This window comes from Pleurodeles waltl, chromosome 2_2 (assembly GCF_031143425.1).
Source record: "Pleurodeles waltl isolate 20211129_DDA chromosome 2_2, aPleWal1.hap1.20221129, whole genome shotgun sequence".
In the NCBI taxonomy this organism is placed as follows: domain Eukaryota; kingdom Metazoa; phylum Chordata; class Amphibia; order Caudata; family Salamandridae; genus Pleurodeles; species Pleurodeles waltl.
The window spans coordinates 706,343,314-706,365,371 of record NC_090439.1 but is presented as its reverse complement, the minus strand read 5'-3'; the positions used below and the strand labels follow the sequence as shown (position 1 = coordinate 706,365,371).

At 43.7% G+C, this 22,058-nt stretch overlaps 1 protein-coding gene across 1 annotated transcript in view; it reads right to left on the bottom strand.

The window, feature by feature from the left end:
• Positions 1 to 22,058, bottom strand: part of MTFR1 (mitochondrial fission regulator 1) — a 252,410-nt gene that overhangs the window by 18,981 nt on the left and 211,371 nt on the right. The window contains exon 7 of the mRNA XM_069220259.1: positions 14,176 to 14,359. Within this exon, the coding sequence (XP_069076360.1) occupies positions 14,176 to 14,359 (184 nt within the window). The remainder of the gene's footprint in view (positions 1 to 14,175; positions 14,360 to 22,058) is intronic.

The following is a 22,058-nucleotide window of genomic DNA, read 5'->3' as shown; positions in this document are numbered from 1 at the left end:
AAGAAAGCATTGGGGGATCCACGCAAGTCACACCTCCCTGGACTCCCTTGGGTGTCTAGTTTTCAGAAATACCTGGGTTTGGTAGGTTTCGCTAGATGGCTCTTGAGCCCAGGACCAAAAACGCAGGTGCACCCCTCCACCCCCCTTCTCAAACACAGGTAGTTTAGTATTTGATCATTTTGATGTGTCCACATAGTGTTTTGGGGCATTTCCTTTTGCGGGCACTATGACTACCCACACGAGTGAGATACCATTTTTATCGGGAGACTTGGGGGAAAGCTGGGTGGAAGGATATTTGTGGCTCCTCTCAGATTCTAGAACTTTCGGTCACCGAAATGTGAGGCAAAAGTGTTTTTTGGGCCACATTTTGAGGTTTGCAAAGGATTCGGGGTAACAGAACCTGGTGGGAGCCCCACAGGTGACCCCATCTTAGATTCCCCTAGGTGTCCAGTTTTCACAAATGCACAGGTTTGGAAGGTTTCCCGGGGTGCCGGCTGAGCAAGAGGCCAAAATCTACAGCTAGGAACTTTGCAAAAAACACGTCAGATTTCAATGTAAAAATGTGATGTGTCCATGTTGCGTTTCCTGTCGTGAGCATTGGGCCTACCCACACAAGTGAGGTACCATTTTTATCGGGAGACTTGGGGAAACACAGAATAGCAAAACAAGTGTTATTGCCCCTTGTCTTTCTCTACATTTTTTCCTTCCAAATGTAAGACAGTGTGTAAAAAATATGTCTATTTGAGAAATGCTAGTATGGCCACCCCAGAATTCAGAGATGTGCAAATAACCACTGCTTCTCAACACCTCATCTTGTTCCCATTTTGGAAATACAAAGGTTTTCTTGATACCTATTTTTCACTCTTTATATTTCAGTAAATGAATAGCTGTATACCCGGTATAGAATGAAACCCCATTGCAAGGTGGAGCTCATTTATTGGCTCTGGGTACCAAGGGTTCTTGATGAACCTACAAGCCCTATATATCCCCACAACCAGACGAGTCCAGCAGACGTAAGGGTAAATTGCTTCAAAAAATCTGACATTGCAGGAAAAAGTTACAGAGTAAAACGTGGAGGAAGATTTGCTGGGTTTTTTCACCTCAATTTCATTTTTTATTTTTTATTTCAGCTGGTATTTTCTGTAGGAAACCCTTGTAGGATCTACACAAATTACCCCTTGCTGAATTCAGAATTTCGTCTACGTTTCAGAAATGAAATGTTTAGCTTTCTGGGTTCCAGCATTGGTTTCACGGCCATTTATGTCACTAACTGGAAGGAGGCTGAAAGCACAAAAAATAGTAAAAATGGGTATGTCCCAGTAAAATGTCAAAATTGTGTTGAAAAATTGGGTTATCTGATTTAAGTCTGCCTGTTCCTGAAAGCTGGGAAGATGGTGATTTTAGCACCGCAAACCCTTTGTTGGTGTCATTTTCAGGGGGAAAAAACACCAGCCTCCTTCTGCAGCCATTTTTCCACCTTTTTTTTATTTTTTATTAAACGATTTTTTTTGCTGTATTTTGGCTAATTTCTTGGTCTCCTTCAGGGGAACCCACGAAGTATGGGTACCTCTAGAATCCCTAGGCTGTTGGAAAAAAGGACGCAAATTTGGCGTGAGTAGCTTATGTGGACAAAAGGTTATAAGAGCCTAAGTAACTGCCCCAAACAGCCAAAAAGTCTTGGCACCTGAGGGGGGAAAAGGCCTGGCAGCGAAGGGCGTTAAGGTGTAAACAATCCGATTCATGGGAATAATTGCGCAAATGGACTACTAACTGGCTCTGCAGATATAAAAACTTTAACATAATGGAACCCAATGAGATTATAATGATACGTAGAGTTGGTTGGGTGGCTATCCTCAGTCTAAGCCACTCCTGAAGTGCAAGAATAGATTTGCAGCACTGTCTAACCTCAATTGAAATTGATAGACTGGGTGGGGGGGGGGGAGGGGGGGTGGAGGGAGTTTGGGAAGTACATGTGGCTGCAAGCTTAGAGGCAGTGCTGTCTTCATCTCTCCAAATGCCAACTCTAACCTACATGTACCCCTTTTGAAAATATTAAGGTGGAATGTGGCAGTTCTCCGCTCCAAGGCGCATCCTCCGCAAGGATTTTTAGGTCATGCATTTCAAGGGGGAGTTGAGTTTGTATATGATCAATTTCTATAACAATTTATTTTGAAAATATCCCTATTATGAGATTCCCTGTTTTGCTTGATTAAACTGATTCACTCTTAGACAAGGTTACTGACAAGGGGCATCAAGTACATCTTTGTCTAGCAGGCGATTTCATTGTAAGGTTGAGCAAGCCCCCTAAATCTCGTAATAAGTGTATTTTAGAGGGTGCTGATTTGAGAAGGAAGGAGTTAGATGCTCTGCATGTGACCATTTAATCTGAACAATGTGATGGATGTGGCCGGTATTAGCATCTCCGGGCTGCTTACCTTTAGGTGAAGAGGAAGCTCATCTGTAATCGACTATATCTTTTGTATCTAGGAGCATAATCGATATATTCAAATATGGAGCAACCATCCCTTCAAATATCGGTAACCAAATCGAAGCAAACTTAGTGGTATCACTGAGGGTATAAATGCCATCCATTAAGCGAGCCTCATGGAGCAGCAGAGGATTTGTAAGATGCGTGGCTCCGCAATGGAACAGTCTTTCTCCTACGGTTAAATCGGCTACTTCTCTAGTACTAGAAGGATGCTGAAAACTTTTCTTTTTTCATCTGGCTAGCATATATATTCACCTTCTCTGTCAATCACCTTCTCTTCTCATCTCCGTGCCAAGTCACCCAGTGAGTATTCACACGCTTTACAAAAGTTATCATCATAATCGAGGGTAAAACACAAAGTTGATAATGAAATTGGCAATTTGCAGCAATCCACAGATAACCTGATTGGCTAGGAAACTACAAGACCTGGTCCAATTCTTGGAAAAAATAATGACGAATCAGGTGCTGGTCATGATTTAACTGTTGGAAGAGGTAGTTCAAGAATAATAGTTTGTTATTTTGTCGCCCTTTCTTCAAATATAAAAAACGCTCTTGTAAAACCCCCTAGATCTGTACACATTACACAGAGATGGTTTAATCAAGACTGTTCAGCAGCTAACCGATTATTATGCAGCACACTCGCTGCCAATCCCAGGGATCACTCCACAGTAGCTGCTTTACAGTGGGACATTTTAGCTCAAGCTGCATCCAAAAAGGACAGTAAGTGTCTTTCTGGTCCGCCGTAACTGCTATGAGAAGCATAAAGCATAAATCACACTGTGACTTCAATTGATTGGCACATTACCAGTGAGGCATGGGAGGCTCACTTCTCTAAAATAAACTTTGCTACAACATTGTCCAGCCTAGTTTCAACACTAGCAACTGTCAGGTCACGTTACATGAAGTTGTCCACTCTATCCAACAGTGTGTTCGCGAAAAGGCTCCTGGTCCAGACGGAGTCCTTATTGAGCTGATAAGGTGTATCATAAAATTCTGGGCTCCGTTACTGACCAATGTCTTTAACAATCTCTCTCACCCCACGGTACCTAGCTCTCGGACACTCAAACTATTATTTCAGTATTTTAAAAAGGTAACCGTTCACAGCAAAGTTACTACTGGCCCATTTCACTTATTGACACAAAATACTAGGCAGAGTTTTTTTTTATAACAGGTTAAAGGAGTGGGTGCAGGAACAGGCAATTTTACACCCCTGGCAGTACAACTGAGCAACGTTTGAATTTAAACCTAGTTATTTGCAAGTACGTAGTAGCTAAGCAAATAACACTGCACCTTCCATTTACTGATTTTAATTCGGCCTTTGATTGTGTAGATTGCCCAAAGCTATCGCAATTCTTTACTTTCTAAGGGGATTGATGAAGTGCTCATACACTTCATACCATATTTGCATGAGAACATGAAAGCCAGAATAAGGTTTGATTCTAATGAAGTCTCTTACCAAAAATGTTTTTGGAGGTGTGTGGCAAGGCTGCGTGCTGGCACATCTACTCTTTATATTGTATATTAATTCGCTCAGCCCATTTCTAAGTTGAGCACAGCAGCACTGCTTTTCCGATGTGTTGGTATGTATCTGGGCTTTTAACCATGCCCACCTCACGCCAGTCACTACCACTCGTTCATGGGTTTGCCCTTCAAAAATCCTTTGATGACATTGGTAAATGGTTTACCTTTGTCCCTCCTTGGGGAGGTTTTGTTACCCCCTTGGCCATTGCCCCTGTTCCATGGCTAATTGCACTTTTGCCAATAAGTTTGACTGCGACCGAACTTCTTTTTCCTTTTGTGTGTCTATTCATGCTGATGTTCATGGCGACAGTGGTGCTGTGAATTGGCTCGCTTTTAGAAACTGTTATACTTTTAATTTTCAATTTATGTGGCAAGAAAAGTCGGATTAGGAGTTTACGACGCTAATAGCTCTAACTCGAGCAAATGCGAGACCCATTGCGTTGCAAATGCTTGTGATCTACTATTACTCCGGATGTCCCAAAGGTAAATGGTGCTCTGCGTCCAACACCTTTATATGCGGACAATGAAGTGCTGAAGGCTAACACCCCAAAAGCACTGTGTCTACTGGTGCACTCGTTTGTCCAATTTATGGCTGCTCTTGACCTACAAACTAATTTCTCAAAATCATATTTTATGGTTTGTGGCCCCAAGGGTATTCAGCTTTCCACCCTTCCTGTTGGCCCAAACAGTTTACAAAGCACAAGAACCTTTTGTTATTTAGCGGCTACATTTGATGCAGCTGGCTCATGGGCACCTAACATCACACCTTGAAGGCTGACACTAAATAGGGCGGAAGACTCCCTTTTTAGTTTACCTAAGCCTCCGGTGGGAGGGCACTCTCTCCGTCATTACACATACTCATACTCAATGCGTCCCAGTCGCAATATTTAGGGCACTGCAAATTGTGAAGTCACTCAGGGGGAGGAAAATCGTTGTTGCAGAAAAACCCTCTCTGCCCCTCTATCCTCCTTTTCTTCTTATTTGTCATGAGGAGCTGGGTCTGACTGATTTGGGCGATCACATTGGAGCACGCCCTCAACTGCTGTGGTTATTTATCTGGGGAACTAAGGAGTTGTCTCTGACTACAGATAATATTACTGACTGGCCTTGCATGCGACCAAGGCATTACCATCCCCTGGATAGCATACATAAAGAACATTTTTCAAGAGAGTGGACTGCCTCATGTTAATTTCTGAGTCTGACTGATATAAGCATAAATAAAAAGCATGAGCAATTATTACTATATAACCGAGCCCGATCCCTCAGACTTTACGAGGAAAAGCGTAAGCCCACTGCTGCAGCCCATTTCAGCTTGAGCTTAAAGAGCCCACCGACTATCTGCTTAGTGCACATAGGCGATGGGAATGTTGTTTGTTACTTTGCTTCAGGGCAGATACAGCTTAGTATTTACTGTGTTTCCCACTGGGCTACCAGAAGATTCTTGGCACAACTCCTTCCTGTGATGGCAGATACGGGCAAACAATGTTGTATTTTACTTTCTTTTGTGAGTTTTATAAAAAAAGTACACTAAACAATTTTTAATTCCGTTTATGAAGTCTCAGAACTTTAGGCAATCTAGCCCAGCTTTTAATTCCTTACAACTGACTCATGCTATCATGTGGTCTCATTCCTGAGAGCCGCTGTGCATTCACGAAGAACAATGCACTTTGAGTAATGTAGCATTTTTTATTATCTGACATGGCCCTTTATGTATGTGTGTTACTAAACTGTATTGTACCTTATTTTGAGATTGCTTGCTATGCTGTTTTTAATTATACTCATCGCATTTCTTATATTTTACATTTTTATTGCTGAAATGTGTACTTTTCGCTTCCGAAAAAAGTTATTTGAATTAGAATTTTTGATTCCAAACACTTGGAATTCAAATGTGAAAGCATAAGAACCTGAAGCAAATTCATGACTTGCCATTGCTCGCATAATTCAATCAATCAATCGGAGTTTTATAGAGCGCAGCTACTCACCTGTTAGGGTCTCAAGGCGCAGGGGTGGGGTAGGAGTAGCGAGTACCGGAGGTGGGTTAAAAAAGCCATGTCTTCAGTTCCTTCGTAAAACTGGGGAGGGAGTTGGTTTGTCTGATGTGGATGGGTAGGGCGTTCCAGGTGGTGGCAGCGAGGTAGGAGAAGGAGTGTCCTCCTGTTCTGGTTTTCCAGATGCGGGGTACGTCTGCGAGAGAGAGATGGGCTGAGCGTAGGGTCCTGTGGTGTACGTGGAAGTTGAGTCGCTGTTAAGGTAGGCAGGTCCGGTGTTGTGGAGGGCTTTGTGTGCGTAGGTGAAGATTTTGAAAGCGATTCTTTTCTCGATTGGGAGCCAGTGCAGTGAGCGTAGGTGTTGAGATGTGGTAGTGTGGGTAGGTCGAGGATCAATCTGGCGGCAGCGTTCTGGATGTTTTGCAATTTGTGGTTTTTTTGTTGATTCCAGCGTAGAGAGCGTTGCCGTAGTCCAGTCTGCTGGTGATGAGGGAGTGTGTGACTGTCTTTCTATGCTCGAGGAGGATCCATTTGAAGGTCTTGCATAAGAGGCAGAGAGTGCGGAAGTAGGTGGAGGTGACAGTTGATCTGAAGGTTCATGCTGAGGTCAGGGTTCAAGATGATTCTGAGGTTGCGGGCTTGGCTGGTGGGGTGGGTTTCAGAGGGTGGGGGCCACCAGGAGTCACTCCATTCGCTGGGTTGAGGGCCCAGGATGAGTACCTCGGTCTTGTTTGTGTTGAGTTGAAGGCAGGTATCTCTCATCCAGTTGGCGACTGCTTTCATACCCTTGTTGGAAGTTGTCTGGCCTTGGCTGGTTCCTCGGAGAAGGAGAGGATGAGTTGGGAGTCGGCGTAGGAGATGTTTAGTCTGTAGCTTCTGACGATGGTGGCGAGCAGGGCCATCCAGACATTAAACAGCATGGGGCTGAGGGAGGATCCTTGGGGCACTCCGCAGGTGGTGGGTGTGGGTTCTGCAAGGAACTGGGCGAGTCTCACTCGGTGCGTTCTGCCGGAGAGGAAGGATTGGATCTAGTCGAGGGCCTTGTCTCTAATGAGGCTTCTTATCAGGATGTGATGGGAGACTGCGTTGAACGCTGCAGAGAGATCAAGTAGGATGAGTGCCGCCGTCTCTCCCTTGTCCAGTAGGGAGTGGATGTCGCCTGTAGCAGACAGGAGGGCCCTTTCAGTGCTGTGGTTTGACCTGAATCCGGATTGGGAGATGTCAAGGATGTTGTGGTTTTCTAAAAACGTGGTGAGTTGGTTGTTGTTTGCTTTTTCTATGACCTTCGCAGGAAAAGGAAGTAGGGAGAGGGGCCTGAGGTTTTTGAGGTTGGTGGGGTCAGCGGAGGGTTTCTTGAGGAGGGGTTTGATCTTGGCGTGTTTCTAGTCATCGGGGAAGGTGTCAGCAGCTAGTGAGCAGTTGATGGTGAGGCAGAGCTTGGAGGCGATGGTGTCTGCAGCTCTGTTGAAGAAATGATGGGGGCATGGGTCCCTGGAGTGTATGGACTTCATGGTTTTCAGTGTATCATCTGTCAAGAGGGGTGTCCAGTTGGAGATTGTGGACTTGATGGCGTCAGTGGTTGGACAGAGAAGGGGGCGGAGGGAATGGGGGTTCTGCGCGTGGGTTGTCCTTGTTGAACCTGTCGTAGATGGTTTTGATTTTGTGATGGAAGTAGGTGTTGAGTGTCGCATAGGTCCTGTGAGGGTGGGATGTCCGTTGTCTTGCTGTTGGGTTGGGCGAACTCCTTGATGATGTTGAAGAGTTCCTTGTTGTTGTGTGCTAGTGAGCAGATCCTATCTCGGATAGCCTTCTTTCTAGTGTTTCTGTTGAGTTGGTGGTGTGCGGCGGTGGTGGCTTTGAAGTTGCTGTGGGCTTCTGGGGATTTAGTGTTTCTCCAGATTTTTTCAAGGCGGTGACAGGTGCGTCTTGATTTCCGGAGTTTGGGGGTGAACCAGCTGGCTCTCTGCATGGGTGGTGGTGTTCTTTTTGAGGGGGGGCTATGGTGTTGGCGCTGTCAGTGATTCACTTGTGGAAGGTGTGTGCTGTGGTGTTTGGGTCATCGTTGCGTTCGACGGTGGGTGCGCGAGCGCAGAGGTGAGTTGGTCGGTTATTCTTATCCAGTTTCTAAGCAATGGCTGGATTTGGGGTCTGGTGATGGCGGGTGAATTGAAGGTGAAGTGGATGCATCAGTGATCTGTCCATGGGAGTTCCGTGGTGTGGCTGAAAGTGGCAGAGGTTCCTGTAGTGAAGATGGGATCGAGGGTGGGTCCTGCCGAGCGTGTTGGCTCTGTCACGATCTGTCAAAGTCCTGTGTTGTGGAGGTTGTCTAGGAGGGATGCGGTGTTGGGGTCTTGTGGTTCCTCGAGGTGGAAGTTGAGGTCTCCCAGCAGGGCGTAGTTGGTGGCTGCGATGGCTTGTGTGGAGATGAAGTCCGTGATGGAGTCGGCGAAAGGTGTGCGGGGTCCGGGAAGGCGGTAGATGACGGTTCCTGTAATGGTGAATGTCAGGCTGGTGTGTAGCTTGAAGTGGAGATGTTCCATCAGGTTAGTTGTTTCTTTGGAGTCTTCAGAGTGTGTGTTCAGGCGGAGGTTGGACCTGTGGACCCCCCCCCCCCTGATGTCTGGGCCTGAAGTGTTGTTGGTCCAGGTCTCGGTGACGAATGAGACGTCTGGGTGATGCTGTCAAGGAGGTCCCAGATTTCGGTGGCGTGTTTATGGAGGGAGCGGACGTTGAGGAGGATGCACTTCAGGCGTTTAGAGTTCAGTGAGTTGTTGCGGGTGGGTTGTGCTAGGTCTTGGTGGTGGTGCAGGTTTGACGGCAGCGGAGGCAACTGAAGGGACCGTCTGTGTTGCCTGGAGCTGCTTGCTTGCAGTTGTTGCATTCTGGGTTGAGTGCTATGAGTTTATCTGCTGTGTAGAGACGGCGGGTGGCAGGACCAGGGATCCCGACGCTGGTCGTGTTCGGGCGCAGACTGGCTTGCCTTTGGCGTGCCAGCAGCTGCCATTAAATTGGGGGGTGGGGGGGAGAAGAGGACAGCCGGGAGCGGAAAACAGCGCAAAAAAAGGGGGCGGGCCACAGGGGCAGCAGCGGCGGGGATAGAGCGTGAAAGAGGAGGGGGAGGCAGGGCCAGCAGAAGCAGGGGAGTGGGAGAGGGGGAAGAGCGAGAGAGAGAGCGCGGAGTGAGGGGAGAAAAATGAAGAGGAGAGAGTAAAACGCAGAAAGTGAAAGAGACAAAGGGAACACAAAACTAACAGAACACGGAAGGAAAAGCACACAGAGTGAACAGAGGCAAAAGAGGAAAAAAGAGGAAAAAAGAGAAAAGAGGCAGAGGGTAGCCCAGTAGAAGAGCAGAGCTCTCCCACTAGACACCAGGTGTAGGAGGGCCTCGAAAACTTGACTGAAGTCAGAGTTCAAAGGAACAGTAGGGCTTACTTGCCGGTGGAGCTACGAGGTGGCAGAGCAATTCAATGACTAGGTCAGTGTGGTTGCTCGTCTAAGGCGCAGCAGCCGCCATTAAGTAGGGAAGAGGAGAGGACAGCTGGGAGTGAAAAACGGCGCAAAAAAAGGGGGCGGGCTGCAGGGGCTGCAGTGGCGGGGATAGAACGCAAGAGAGGGGGCGGGGACGCAGGGGCAGCAGCAGCAGGTGAGGTAGAGGGGGGAGCGAGAGAGAGAGAGCGCGCGCGGAGTGAGGGGAGAAAAATGAGGAGGAGAGTGAAACGCAGAAAGTGAAAGACACAAAAGGAACAGAACCCAGAAGGAAAAGCACACAGAGTGAACAGAGGCAAAAGAGGAAAAATGGGAAGAGAGGCAGAGGGCAGCCCAATAGAGAGCAGAGCTCTCCCACTAGACACCAGGGGTAAGGAGCAGCGGCAACCTGATGGTGGAGGAGGGCCTCGAACTATTGACAGAGGTCAGAGTTCAGAGGAACAGAAGGGCTTATTTGTCGGTGGAGCTACGAGGTGGCAGAGCAATTCACGGACTGACAATTCATGCATAATCAAACCTAAGCTGCAAAGGAAAGAAAGCAGACCTAAAACATACCCGCATAGAGATGCAGAAGCAAGGTGTATTTGGCTATAGTAAGCCATCCACAAATGTACAGATTCCTATTTATGAGCAGTCTGATCCACAAAGGCGTTTCCCACGTTATGCTTCATATTGCCTGTTTACACCAGCTGGTTTTACATTTCAATGGTTCAATGACAATCTAGGAGAGCTTAAACATACAAGCCATAAGCTCTGGAGCCAATGGCAGGAATCAAGGGCTGACTAGAACAAATTCCTTTGCAACAGGCAGAGGCGAACCCATCACAAATTCACTAAGAAAACCAAAAAAGTCCATCTTACCATACAAATTAACAAGGCTGCATCCAACTCGAGATTTCTGCCACATGTTTAAAGGAGATAATAAACCAGGAGGACTTGTAAAACGGCAGTATGGCAAAGGCCTTCTTATGTTCTTCAGATCCAAAATAATCAAAATCCGTGATTCCATCACCAATAATCCAGAACATTCACATTACATGTCTGTGACTTTACTTCTGATTCAGTTTTCCTTCATCTTCCACATAATGACTAATGAGAAAGCATCAAGGATAGGCCAAAAAACAAAAACTTCCAACATTCCTCTGGAACCATGCACATCTGTATGCATGAAGCAATTGTTCCGAACTCTCAAGGCCAGTGGCGTAACAAAGCTTGAGGGGGCCCCCCACACTCAAGTTAGGAGCTGTCAGGCTAGGGGCCTGACATCTGTGTAGACAGTGCAGGTGGAGACCCCTGGAGCAAGGGCCCCACCCGCACCGCAGGAGCTACAGGGGCTATTGTTACACCACTGCTCGAGGCAGATGTCCTGGCAAAGATCAATTCACAAGTTATGCAAAAATCGCACAGAACCACTTGAAAAAAGCCATCATGATGCCACTGCTAATGGAACCATCATCCAGTAAGAAGGAACGATTAACCAGCCAATCTACAACCTAAACTACGCAAACAATAGGATGGAATGGTATGGTACTGGACTGCTTTAAGAACACATCATACCTATACTTATTCTTAACTACCACCACTCTGGGCTCAGGCCAGCAAGGGGCAAAACACATTTGGTGGCATCAAAGAAGAGTTAATGATAAAAACAAGAAAGCAGCTTTTACTCTTTGACCTCTTAGCAACCTTAGACTCCATGGACCATGACAGGTCTGAGCAGACTTAGGAAATAGCTCTGAGTCCCATTAATCGCACAGAAGTACTTTTGGTCTATTTTTCTAACAATGACTAGCAAATCTGAACTGGATATATGAAAGGGTCATGTGGCGTACACCAGAGTTTATTCCAACATGCCTGCCCTTCAATATCAAAACGTACTCGTATCAGCTCCTAGAGAAGCATGAGGTGAAACTGCAAATCTATACCTCAAAGTCATGGGGTCCAAGAATGTGCAACTCACTGAATATAAGCCTACACTTATGAAAACACACACCTGGCTATCAAGTAACAACCTCAAACTAAAACCACTGAAAACCGAATTTCTACTCTCCTAGTAGTTGTCTCTCATACAAACCTGGATGAAACACCTTGACGTTCTCAACTGTAAACCTTGCATCACTGAATCAACAAACCCCCTTGGGATTTCCTTTGACAAGAAACTAAACAATCAAACATACACAGGTTCAGCCAAACACAGTGCATTCTGCCAACAAAACCTGCTGAACAAGGTAAAATCTTTCATTGCACCACACACTGCAAGATCGCAGCCCAAGCCTTAATTTTCTCCAGACTATACTATGGAAGCATAATGTTAACAGGTCTACCAAAATCAAGCACGACACCCATCAAATAACCATCAAGATCACCCAAGACTAGAAACAGGGACAAAAATGTTTGACTACAGCTCACCATCTCTAAAATCCCTCCACTGGCTCCCTGTAGAAAGGTAGGACCTAGTTAAATCTAGCTTGTATGACACAAAGTCCTGCACAACAATAAAGTCAAGTACCTATCAAACAAGCTCAAGATACCAGGAGGAAGCCACTCCCTTCCTATAACAAATTCCTTCTTGCTAGAACTCACAAAATTCAAGAAAAAGACGACATAAGCTTGCACTTTCTCCGGATCAGCTTCCAAATATGGAATTCTCGCCCACCGAAGATCAGGCCCAACCCATCGACAAGCACATTAAAAAATGAGGTCAAGAGGACTCTACAAGCCAGATTCATAATGTAAAGTATATGGGTTAGCCTGATTCGAGGACCACCAACACTTGGAAGTAGCACACCGAGTTGAAGGCACCACACACCAACACCAGGATGGGGCTTCTGATCACTGGAATAACATGCTCACTATCTTGACTCATAACCTGATGATCATTTCAATATGTTTTTTTCATGTGGATTCAGTTGTTATGTTATGGCTGTTTATACATCACGTAACTTATTTATAGTCTTGTCTCTGTACAGCACTCTGATACCAAAAGGTCCCATTTACATTATAAAGAACTCTCAAAATAAAATTTTACAATTCCACTAAATGCTCCTCTTTGAAGGTGATGATCGAACAATACTGTTGGTTCAGATAAGAGAGCTGAAGACATGTTCACCAGTGTGTCTATTATAAGTTATATTATTGAAAGGTAGTGAGTGGTATACACACCAGAACACCAGTGCATTTTGAGAATACTTTTAACACTTAGACCAGTATATGTCATGGCAACATCTTTATAATCCTGTGTAATGCTGATAAAGATACCATAAAGTGAGAAACAGGTTCTAACCTACAGTGTTCTGGAGACAATATACATAGGTCAAACATATGATCTGTACAGAATGTGACTATATTGATGTAAAGTGCTGCTACATATTTCTTGTAAATTGAAGGAACTAAAGAACACCACTACACAGCTCCAGGCAACCTGTAGTCTATTCTGGCCTTTGGGAATGGGAAGAAATCACAAACCTAGCATGAGTTTGCACTACGGATGTAAACTAATGAAATCTGGTGGTGATATTTCGCATTTAAAGAAATCGTTTTCTGTGAATAACCAGCCTCAGCGAACTCAGACCTATCCACTATGTGGCACTGTGTGATAAAATCTATCGTGAATAAGCCTCATAATTTCGTATCATCTGCTCTGTGAATAAACAGTTTTTTCCTGAGATTTTGAGATGATAAATCTAAGCAATAGAAAGGGGACTCTGAATTTCTAGTTTTTTCAGAACACGGTTTCAAAAAATGAAAACAAAAAACAAAGCCCCTTTGATCCGAAGGAGTAAGATGAAGCATCTGTAAAGGCAGGGCCAGAGAACACTGCAAAAACTGATGGTGACAACACTGGCATGCTAACTATCAAGATACTGAAAAACAGCTGGTAACTATGACTAGCCACGCCTCATTTAACAAAGCACAACTAAAAGAAATCCTAAAACAAAAACAAACTACATATACCATGTACTCTGATAACACAGCACCCACCATAACTGGCTGCACCCATCCAAAATAATCACACTTACATTTGCCTTTTTTCAACAGCAGCATGTCAATAACACTTACATTTGAATTTTTCCAACAGACCTAACACACAGACATCAGGCACACACCATGGTGCCAAGGCCACAAACTTGGCATAAAGCTACCCACTCAAAAGCATACCTCACCCCAAGATGCATGTTACATCCGCTCAGATTGCGGTAACTTAAACATAGCACAAACTTACTCCCCACGGCTTCCTGATTACTTACCTGACTACCGGAGCCTTCTAGAAAACAATCTGATTACGGTATGCCCAGCAATAGACAACCAGCGAAACAGCTAAACGAAAAACATCAAACTTCTCCAGCACACTCACCCAGTTTGAAATCTAACATATATACATATAACAAACATCTTATGTTTGACTGGACTCGTACTTTCGCATTAACAAACATGAACCATTAATAAACTAAACATTTGACAATCTCTACTCGCAAACCACAACCAAACATCAATTTAAAAAGAAGGTGAAAATCTGAGAACCATACGAAAAGGGTGCCTAACTTTAGAAAGAGGCAGGATGCTCGACTAGTCATTGATAGCTGCCAGATTCATTAAGTACCTAAAATGTCATTGGTTCATAAACTACACAAGAACAGCATCAGGTTAACAACCTAAAAAAAAATTAAAAAAACAAATCAAAATGAAACTCACCAGTGCAGTTTCTGGTGTTGATTTGTAGCTAGTTTTTGGAACTGGTTTTTCTACGTTTTTATTTTCAGTTTCACTTATGCTATCATTTCTGTATCTGTGGGCAAATTTCTTTTTTAACGCTTCTGCGATTAATGTCGCTGGATCTAATGCGTCAGTTGGTTTAGACTTCAATTGCTCTGGTGATCTGTAAAAAATAAACAGAGAAAAAACTGTTCATGGGAAACCACAAAAATACCTACACGAAGAATGTTTACAATACACCTTCCGTTCGGTGCAAAAATGAAACAGCTTATTAAATCATTACAAAGAAAGTAGAAAAATAGATAATCTGTATTGCTCGATCAATAAAAACCATTGCAATATAGTGCATACTAAAACGCCAATACTGGACAGATGAAACTAACTACAAAAGTCAAAAGGCGAAGATCTTAAAATACATAAAACAATGGGGGCAGAAATTATGTCAAAGACTAATTATGGGCCCAAGTCCAATACAACTAATGATACACCTTCATATTCAAACTCAATAAAAAGAACAATCATATGCAATGTCATAAAAACGTTTTAAAAGTGTGATTTCATGAGAGGGGATACTGTCTAAAATGCGGCCTGTCATTTTCATAATGTAAAAGTAAGAACTAAGGATGAATCTTCGACCAGGTCACCCTGCATTCTAGTTACTGCTCCTCAAACTATTACCGAGTCAGCCACAGCCAGCTTCTTATGAAACGGCTGTAAAAAAACTTCACCCCCTGCAACAGTGTGGAATTGACTCGCCCTTGAGCCAAATTATTACAGCCAGTCTGCAGGAACGGATAAAATGAAGTAATGCTGTTTTAACAGACTTCTTTCAAGGCCCAGAGAAAGTAGTTCATGTTTCCAAGCAATTTGAGAAAAAAAAAAAAATGTACGCAACATTTATACTGCAGCCTCTAAAGTGACGTGCAAGGGTTAAGGAACGCATTCTTCAAACATGATGCTACAGAATACATGCCTTTCACATGAACACTGCTTTACCACAGCTCAAGACAGAAAAATGAGATGGGCCAGGAGCAATTAAATTCTACATTAGCGAACTAATTTAAATAAGAAGTGGTGAATTTTAGGAAAATAAGATACCTATGACTGAAGTAAAGAACACCTCGCTCACTATGCAGATTGGTCAAGAAGACTGGGGTGGAGGGGTGAACTTCAGAGTTTCCAACAATCACGCTGAGGTATCTTGTTAAAACACATTATATAAGAAGCACAACATGATGGTGGCTTAGTGGGAAACGGAAAGAGGAGGGCGGACTGTTATGGGCACTTGAAACATCTTTCAAACTAATCAACATTTTTAAGGGCTTCAAAACAGGTAGGTTTCACTATGCTCTGAAAACAAACAAATGGCTTTATTATGATAAACTTACAACATTCAGGAATAAGAGTGAAAAAGGTATGCTACTAACCTTCTAAATGTGGGACTACGTTTGATTATGATTTTTTCAGAAACAGCATCCAGGATCACTGCAAACGCCCCCATTAGGCGAATTTTTTTACAAATGTGCATTTATTAATTGCAGTTGCTTTACAGGAACAACATTCACTTCTTGTTAGAAACAGACCAATGCACGTCATAAACAAAGTTACATTCTAAAAATAAAATGCACCTCTAAAATGCATCAAAAGAAAAGGATGGGTCTTAAATTAAAAGCAAAAATATATGTTTTTAAAAATCCACTGATAACCGAGTATGGTTGGTGCAATCTTCAGTGGCTGTTGAGACCATTTGGGCAGCCAGTAGATATAAGTAACTTAGATTTTGCAATGTAATCATAAGGTTTCTTCAAACATGGGGGCTCTTCAGTGGAGGAGGTGTGAAGGGTGAAACACAGCCTAAATATTTTCTGGAAGTCACATGACCGATACTGAAAGTTCGGGTCATACAAGTTGTGTTTTCCTAACTTGGTGCCTGATTTAGAGTTTGGCGGACAGGTTACTCCATCACAAACGTGACGATATCCCGTCCGCCGTATTACAGTTCCCATAGGCTACAAATGGATTGAAATATGACAGACAGGATATCCATCATGTTTGTGACAGAGTTACCCCCTCCACTAAACTCTAAATCAGGCCCTTGGTCAAAGTTGTGTAGTGGGTGTGATGTGAGCGGTGTCCAGCGAGTCTCTGTGACAGACTGTGTTTCGACGCATCACTTCAAGGACAGGACACGCACTTATGTGCCTTATCAGGTCTACTCTTCCCCTCTTCGCTCCATAGACAGTTTCCATCTGGGATTCAAGCAGCAGGTCCCCATTGGGTTGCCCTCGCATGAAGGCTACCTTAATGACTCCAGCACAGCGGCTTCTTGGAGATGGTAGACCTGCTGTTCCAAAGCTTTTACACATGAAATCTAACTGCTAGGGTAAGGAAAAAGTACTGAAGGCAGGAGAAGCTATCAATAGTGCAAAAGAAGCAGAGGCACTGGGGTTCAGGAATATGACCGCCCTATTGTATACTATTATAGTGGTCTTTACTACTGAACTGAAAGGATAAAGGGCCATTTTCTATGCTTGCATTGGGGCCTCCCACAATCTTGCTACCCCTCCTTCTCGAATGTTTGAGGGTCAGGGGAGTTATTAGTAGACTGTTTTACCCACCCTTGCTAATGCTCCCCCCAGTCAAATTGCACATGCACAAATTCAGCTCTGTAACTGCGGTACAAATGGAAGAAACACCAGTATTGCAAAGTGCAGTAAGGTGGCAGTCCTTGTTGTGCTTTTATGAACTGCTGTGTAAATTTTACTAGACAATTGGCAGGGTCATCAGTTCTTCCTGTAAGAAGAAACACCTACTGTGAGCTCCATCTCTTTATGCTGTGGCTTACAGTTAACTTTGCATCCATCTCAGAAGAGACCCACACTCAGCAAGCATTTCAGGAAGCAGTGCAGTTCCTCTTTGCCATATAAGAAAACGTGCCTGTACATAAAAAACATTCTGTGACAGACAATGTAACATGAATGCCGATAGTGCTAAGTCAGGTGGATGTCCGATAGAATATGGATATATGCAGACTGCGCAGGACCTACTGGGGGTTAGCATTCTCATACTTTCTTTAATACATATCAGTTCCTATACTTTTGAAAAAAATAAAACGTTCCCCAATGACAGAGGTGCTCTGGGTATAGATCACAAATTTACCTCAAAGCAGGTTCTGCCAGACCAACTTTCTTCAGGGGTCTATATAGCAATAAACTGGATTACATTTTCTTTGATTTAAGAGTTTTGCACCACATATCAGACGTGGAAGTGGGTAATCCACATACTAGTGACCATGCCCCTCTCCAGATTACGTATAAGAGATCTCTCTTAGCAGGAGCTGTATTTCCTTCTGCTCCTTCTGGTGATATGGAGTTGTCTAGCAATAGGCGTACGGTAAGATGGGACTCCTTTCAGAGATCGAACAAGCTTTGAGAAAAACTGTGTGCTTTAATTTCTACCCACCAGTTATTTGAGGATAGCCTTATATTTGCCCCAACTGAAGTTACGTCTTTACATTTGGACCTCTTTGCAACCCTGAAAGAGTCGTTTTCCAAATGCGCTAGGCCATTGACTAACTCTTGTGCCCAACCCTGCTCTAAATGGTTTAACAAGAGGTGTAAAGAGGCTAAACATACCTTGGTTAATGTGTTAAGGACAAAGGACAGACTAGGTATTATCAATGCAAGGCGCCATTATGTTTCTACATGTAATAAGAGCAAACATGAGTATGAAGAGGGGCTTTGGAGTGATTTATCTGAGGCAGCTAGGGTCCACGACTCTAAACAGTTCTGGTTTCTGGTCTCCCGTAGCGACCAGAACCGAGCACCCTATATGGAGTCCCATATCACCCCTGATGCCTGGCTTTCCCATTTCAAGGAACTGTATGGCTCCCCACTGGTCTGTGATGCACCAAGTTTGGGAGAGCTGATAACATCTTACTCGCCTACGTCCTCCTTGCCCCCCTTCACATTGAATGAAACTGCGCTGGCCATCACTGCACAAAAAGCAGCGAAGGCCCCAGGGTCGGATGGGATCCCTTCAGATATGTTTAAAGCGGACCAGAACATCGGGAGTCCGTATATTAACAGGCTTTCTAACGCCATTTTGACTACTAGATCCTACCCTGACTCATGGAAAGAGGCAATTATTGAGCCCATCTATAAGAAAGGAGAGAGGATCTCCCCGGGAAATTATAGACCTATCAGCCTTCTCGACAATCTTCAAAAAATATTTTGCCATCAATTGTTGAGCAGGCTGAGTAAATGGATATTGGAAAACCAAATCCTAAACCACCTCCAAGCGGGCTTCAGAGAAAAAATCAGTACAATTGACCATATTTTCCGCTTCATTTCCATCAAATGGAAAGTTGTCGATGTGGACTTGGGTCATCTATTCGTAGCATTTGTTGACTTAAAATCAGCTTTCGATTTAGTACCCGCTACAAATTGTGGGAGGTCTTGTCTAAAATGGGAGTCCCTTGCTCTATTTTAAATACCATTAGAGATCTCTATACTGGTAATTATGGCAGAATTAGATGGGGTTGGCAAGGTGAATTAACTGAAATATTTCCTACTGCTCGTGGCTTGAGGCAAGGCTGTGTACTCACCCCTACTTTATTCCTTCTATTCATAAATGCATGCATTCCCTATCTTATGGAGTGTTCCAACGATGCCCCCAAATTAGGAGGGCAGAAGATTCTCTGCCTCCTATTTGCTGATGACACCTTGTTGATATCCCAAACAGCCACAGGTCTTTCAACCCTGCTTTCGAGTTTCATGGATTTCTGTAATGACCATGGCCTGGAAATTAATAGACTAAAAACTAAATGTATGGTGTTTGGAGACAAAAAAGGCAGGATGCAGCAACCTATTTATTTAGAGGGCGCTGCATTGGAAAGAGCTGGTGATTTCGATTACCTAGGTCTGAAATTAGAAGACTCACATAAGTGGCATTCTCATCTCCAGAAAGAAAACTTCTGCTTGAAACAACGGGCGAGTGTTATCGTAAGATTTGCAGCTAGATCTCCTAGCTACACCCGCTATTGAAATTTACAAATCGCAAGCAAGGGGGGGGGGGGGGGGGGGTCCTTTATGAAGCTGAATTGTGGGGCCATTGCAATTTAGACGATCTGACAAAGGTGGAAAACTCTGTCTTAAGGTTGTTGTTAAGAGTTCCTTCCAGTACCCCAATGCTCCCTATTCAAATGGATCTAAATTTGCCTCCCATTAGTCAGATCGCTGCTCTCAGGCCTTTGCTGTTTTGGATTCGTCTATGGACCCTAGACTCTCTTACTCCCTATAGATGCGGGCTAGTCAACCTGATGGCCAATAACACTAGTCTAAAAATCAAGTGGTGTGCGTATGTAGAACGGACCTTCACACTACTTGGTTTGGGGGTCATACTGGAAGGATCCGCCATCTATTCCAAAAAATGCAACACAGACACTGAAGGATGCATTTTGGCTCAATGTCCAACTTACACAACTGTCTGCAGTTTCATCATCATCCATGACGGGTAGCTTTCTAAAAATCAAATGCCACTATGAATCTGCGCAATATATGGACATAGTACTCTCTCCATGTGCACGTGCATTGTATATTGTATACTAGATTTAGGATAGGTTCTCTTCCTTTGCGCATCCTAGCACATAAATGGACTAACACTAGTTGCACTTCTAAGATGTGCCCGATGGGCTGTGCCAGGGAAGAATCCATAATCCATGTCCTCTTCCAATGTCCTGCATACCATAAACAGAGAGTTTGTTGGATTATTCCTTTATGTAGGAAAATGGGTTTTAGGAACGGTCTATTGGCTCTGAGAATTCTTAAATCTGATCCATCTGATTTAGTGGCTTGTTGTTTGGCAAAATATTTAGATTCTATTTGGCATTGTAGACTGAACACGCTTAAAAAAAATAGGGGAAAACTTAATAGACGTGGGGAGTGGCTACTGATGAACCCATTCGTGAATTTTAATGTATGCACTTATCACTTTTCATTGTCTAATGAACTTTTTACGTTTGTATACTCTTATATTTTTTAATAGAAATATTTTATTTTTATTTTATCTGTTATGTCTGGTTAGGTTTGTATTTGACTTTTGATACCTATCATGGAAGGAGAAGTGTGGCTCAATGGTTAGAGCGGCAGACCCTGATGCAGAAATCTGGCCCGGGACCACGGTTCAATTCCCGCCTCGGCGGGTCTTGGGCTCAATTTCCTCAGACCTGATAATTCTCGCATCAGTGCCTAATCTAATTCATGGGTCCCACTCTGTAACTCTGGGCAATAGCTTGCTTAATCTCCACAATGGCCCCAACAGCGCTGGGATGCCTGGCTTCACCTTGAAGGTTGCCCAGGATTGGGCACCTCACAGGGAAAAGCCAGGAGGGGTTCCACAGCGGTATGCGTACATCGCTTTGAGACCGTAACGGGTGAGTAGTGCGCTATACAAGTACGAAGTTTACAGTTTATCATGCAAAATCCTGCATTTTTACATGATCCCATAATACGGTATGAATTTTTAGAGGGAAAATGCTTATGTTCAACGTTTCTTATGTAGTCCAACTTTTTACGTCTGAAGACTTTTATACATAGCTTGTTGTTTTGTAAAATTATGAAATTGTGAATTGTGGTGTGCTTTTATGGTATTTATCTTTACCGAAATAAAGCTAACTAACGAAATCAGATATCAGCCAGAGATTGTACCCATTCTCCTTGCAAGTTTGAAACCGTGTCCAAATTAGAGAACAAGGCGCGTACTTGGAATTACCTTGTTCATTTCCATACGCAAATTCAGTTCAGAGGTACAAGAGAGCGAGAGGACCTATGCCAGTCACAGGCTTGTGAGGGTGTCAGGGAGAGTTGTGGCCTGGCAAGGGAAAGGATTTCTGTTTCCCTCATGATGGTATCGAGTGGAGTCTGGCAGCACTTTTGTCCGCAGCCCTTGCCCAATCCACTTGTGATTTTATGGACCAAATTTCTGGCAGATAATGACAGGCCTGGCATTCCCGCACCTGCGATATGCAGGTGCGGGAATGCCAGGTCAGTTGTGATTGGTTGGATTCACTTGACTCCTGCATAAAATTCACCATTTACCAGAAAAAGTCCCCAAAGTTATAGTGAAGAGATCCTCCAATCTCCTTCCACAATAAAGTGGATTGCACACCACACATTCAAGTGGATTGCACACCACCAATTGTGTCATCATTACATTTCTTATTTGAGTTTTTGTTCTAAAGGTAAAGAATAAACTTCTATATGTTAAAAAATCACCACTTCTGCGTTTTAATAGCTAGCCTTGCTCCCTTTTGAGTTTGCATTTACATTTTACTCATAAATTTGTTTCCATCCTTGGTATCTGGGTGTTGAGACAGGTACATCTACACCTAGGAGTACATTTATACTTGGAAACAGCAAAAAGCAGCAACCTTACTTCTTTGTGTAATAGTACATTTGTATGAGTAAGTCTATAATTTTAAATGTACATTTGTTAATAGGTCTCTAGGTGTCTCCACCCCCTGAATTTAGGTGTAATTCTACATGCACAAACGGGGACTAGTGAAAAAGTGTACACTTCTACCTAGCTGCACAACAAATCTTCACCTGTGAATTTACCTTTCTGAATAGGCCCCCTAAAATTAATTGTTACTAGTGTAAATCATCTGGCTATATATTCTTGCACTGTACCACTTTGTAAAAGTACCACTGTTGAGCGCTTGTCTTATATCAGTGTCTATAATTTATTTGCTATACAGCTGGGCTGTATGACATGGTTCGTGGATAGGTTTTTTTTTTCTTCCAGTTAAGGCTTTGTGCAGATATTCCAGCTGCCAAGAACATCACTTACTGAAATAACTCCAA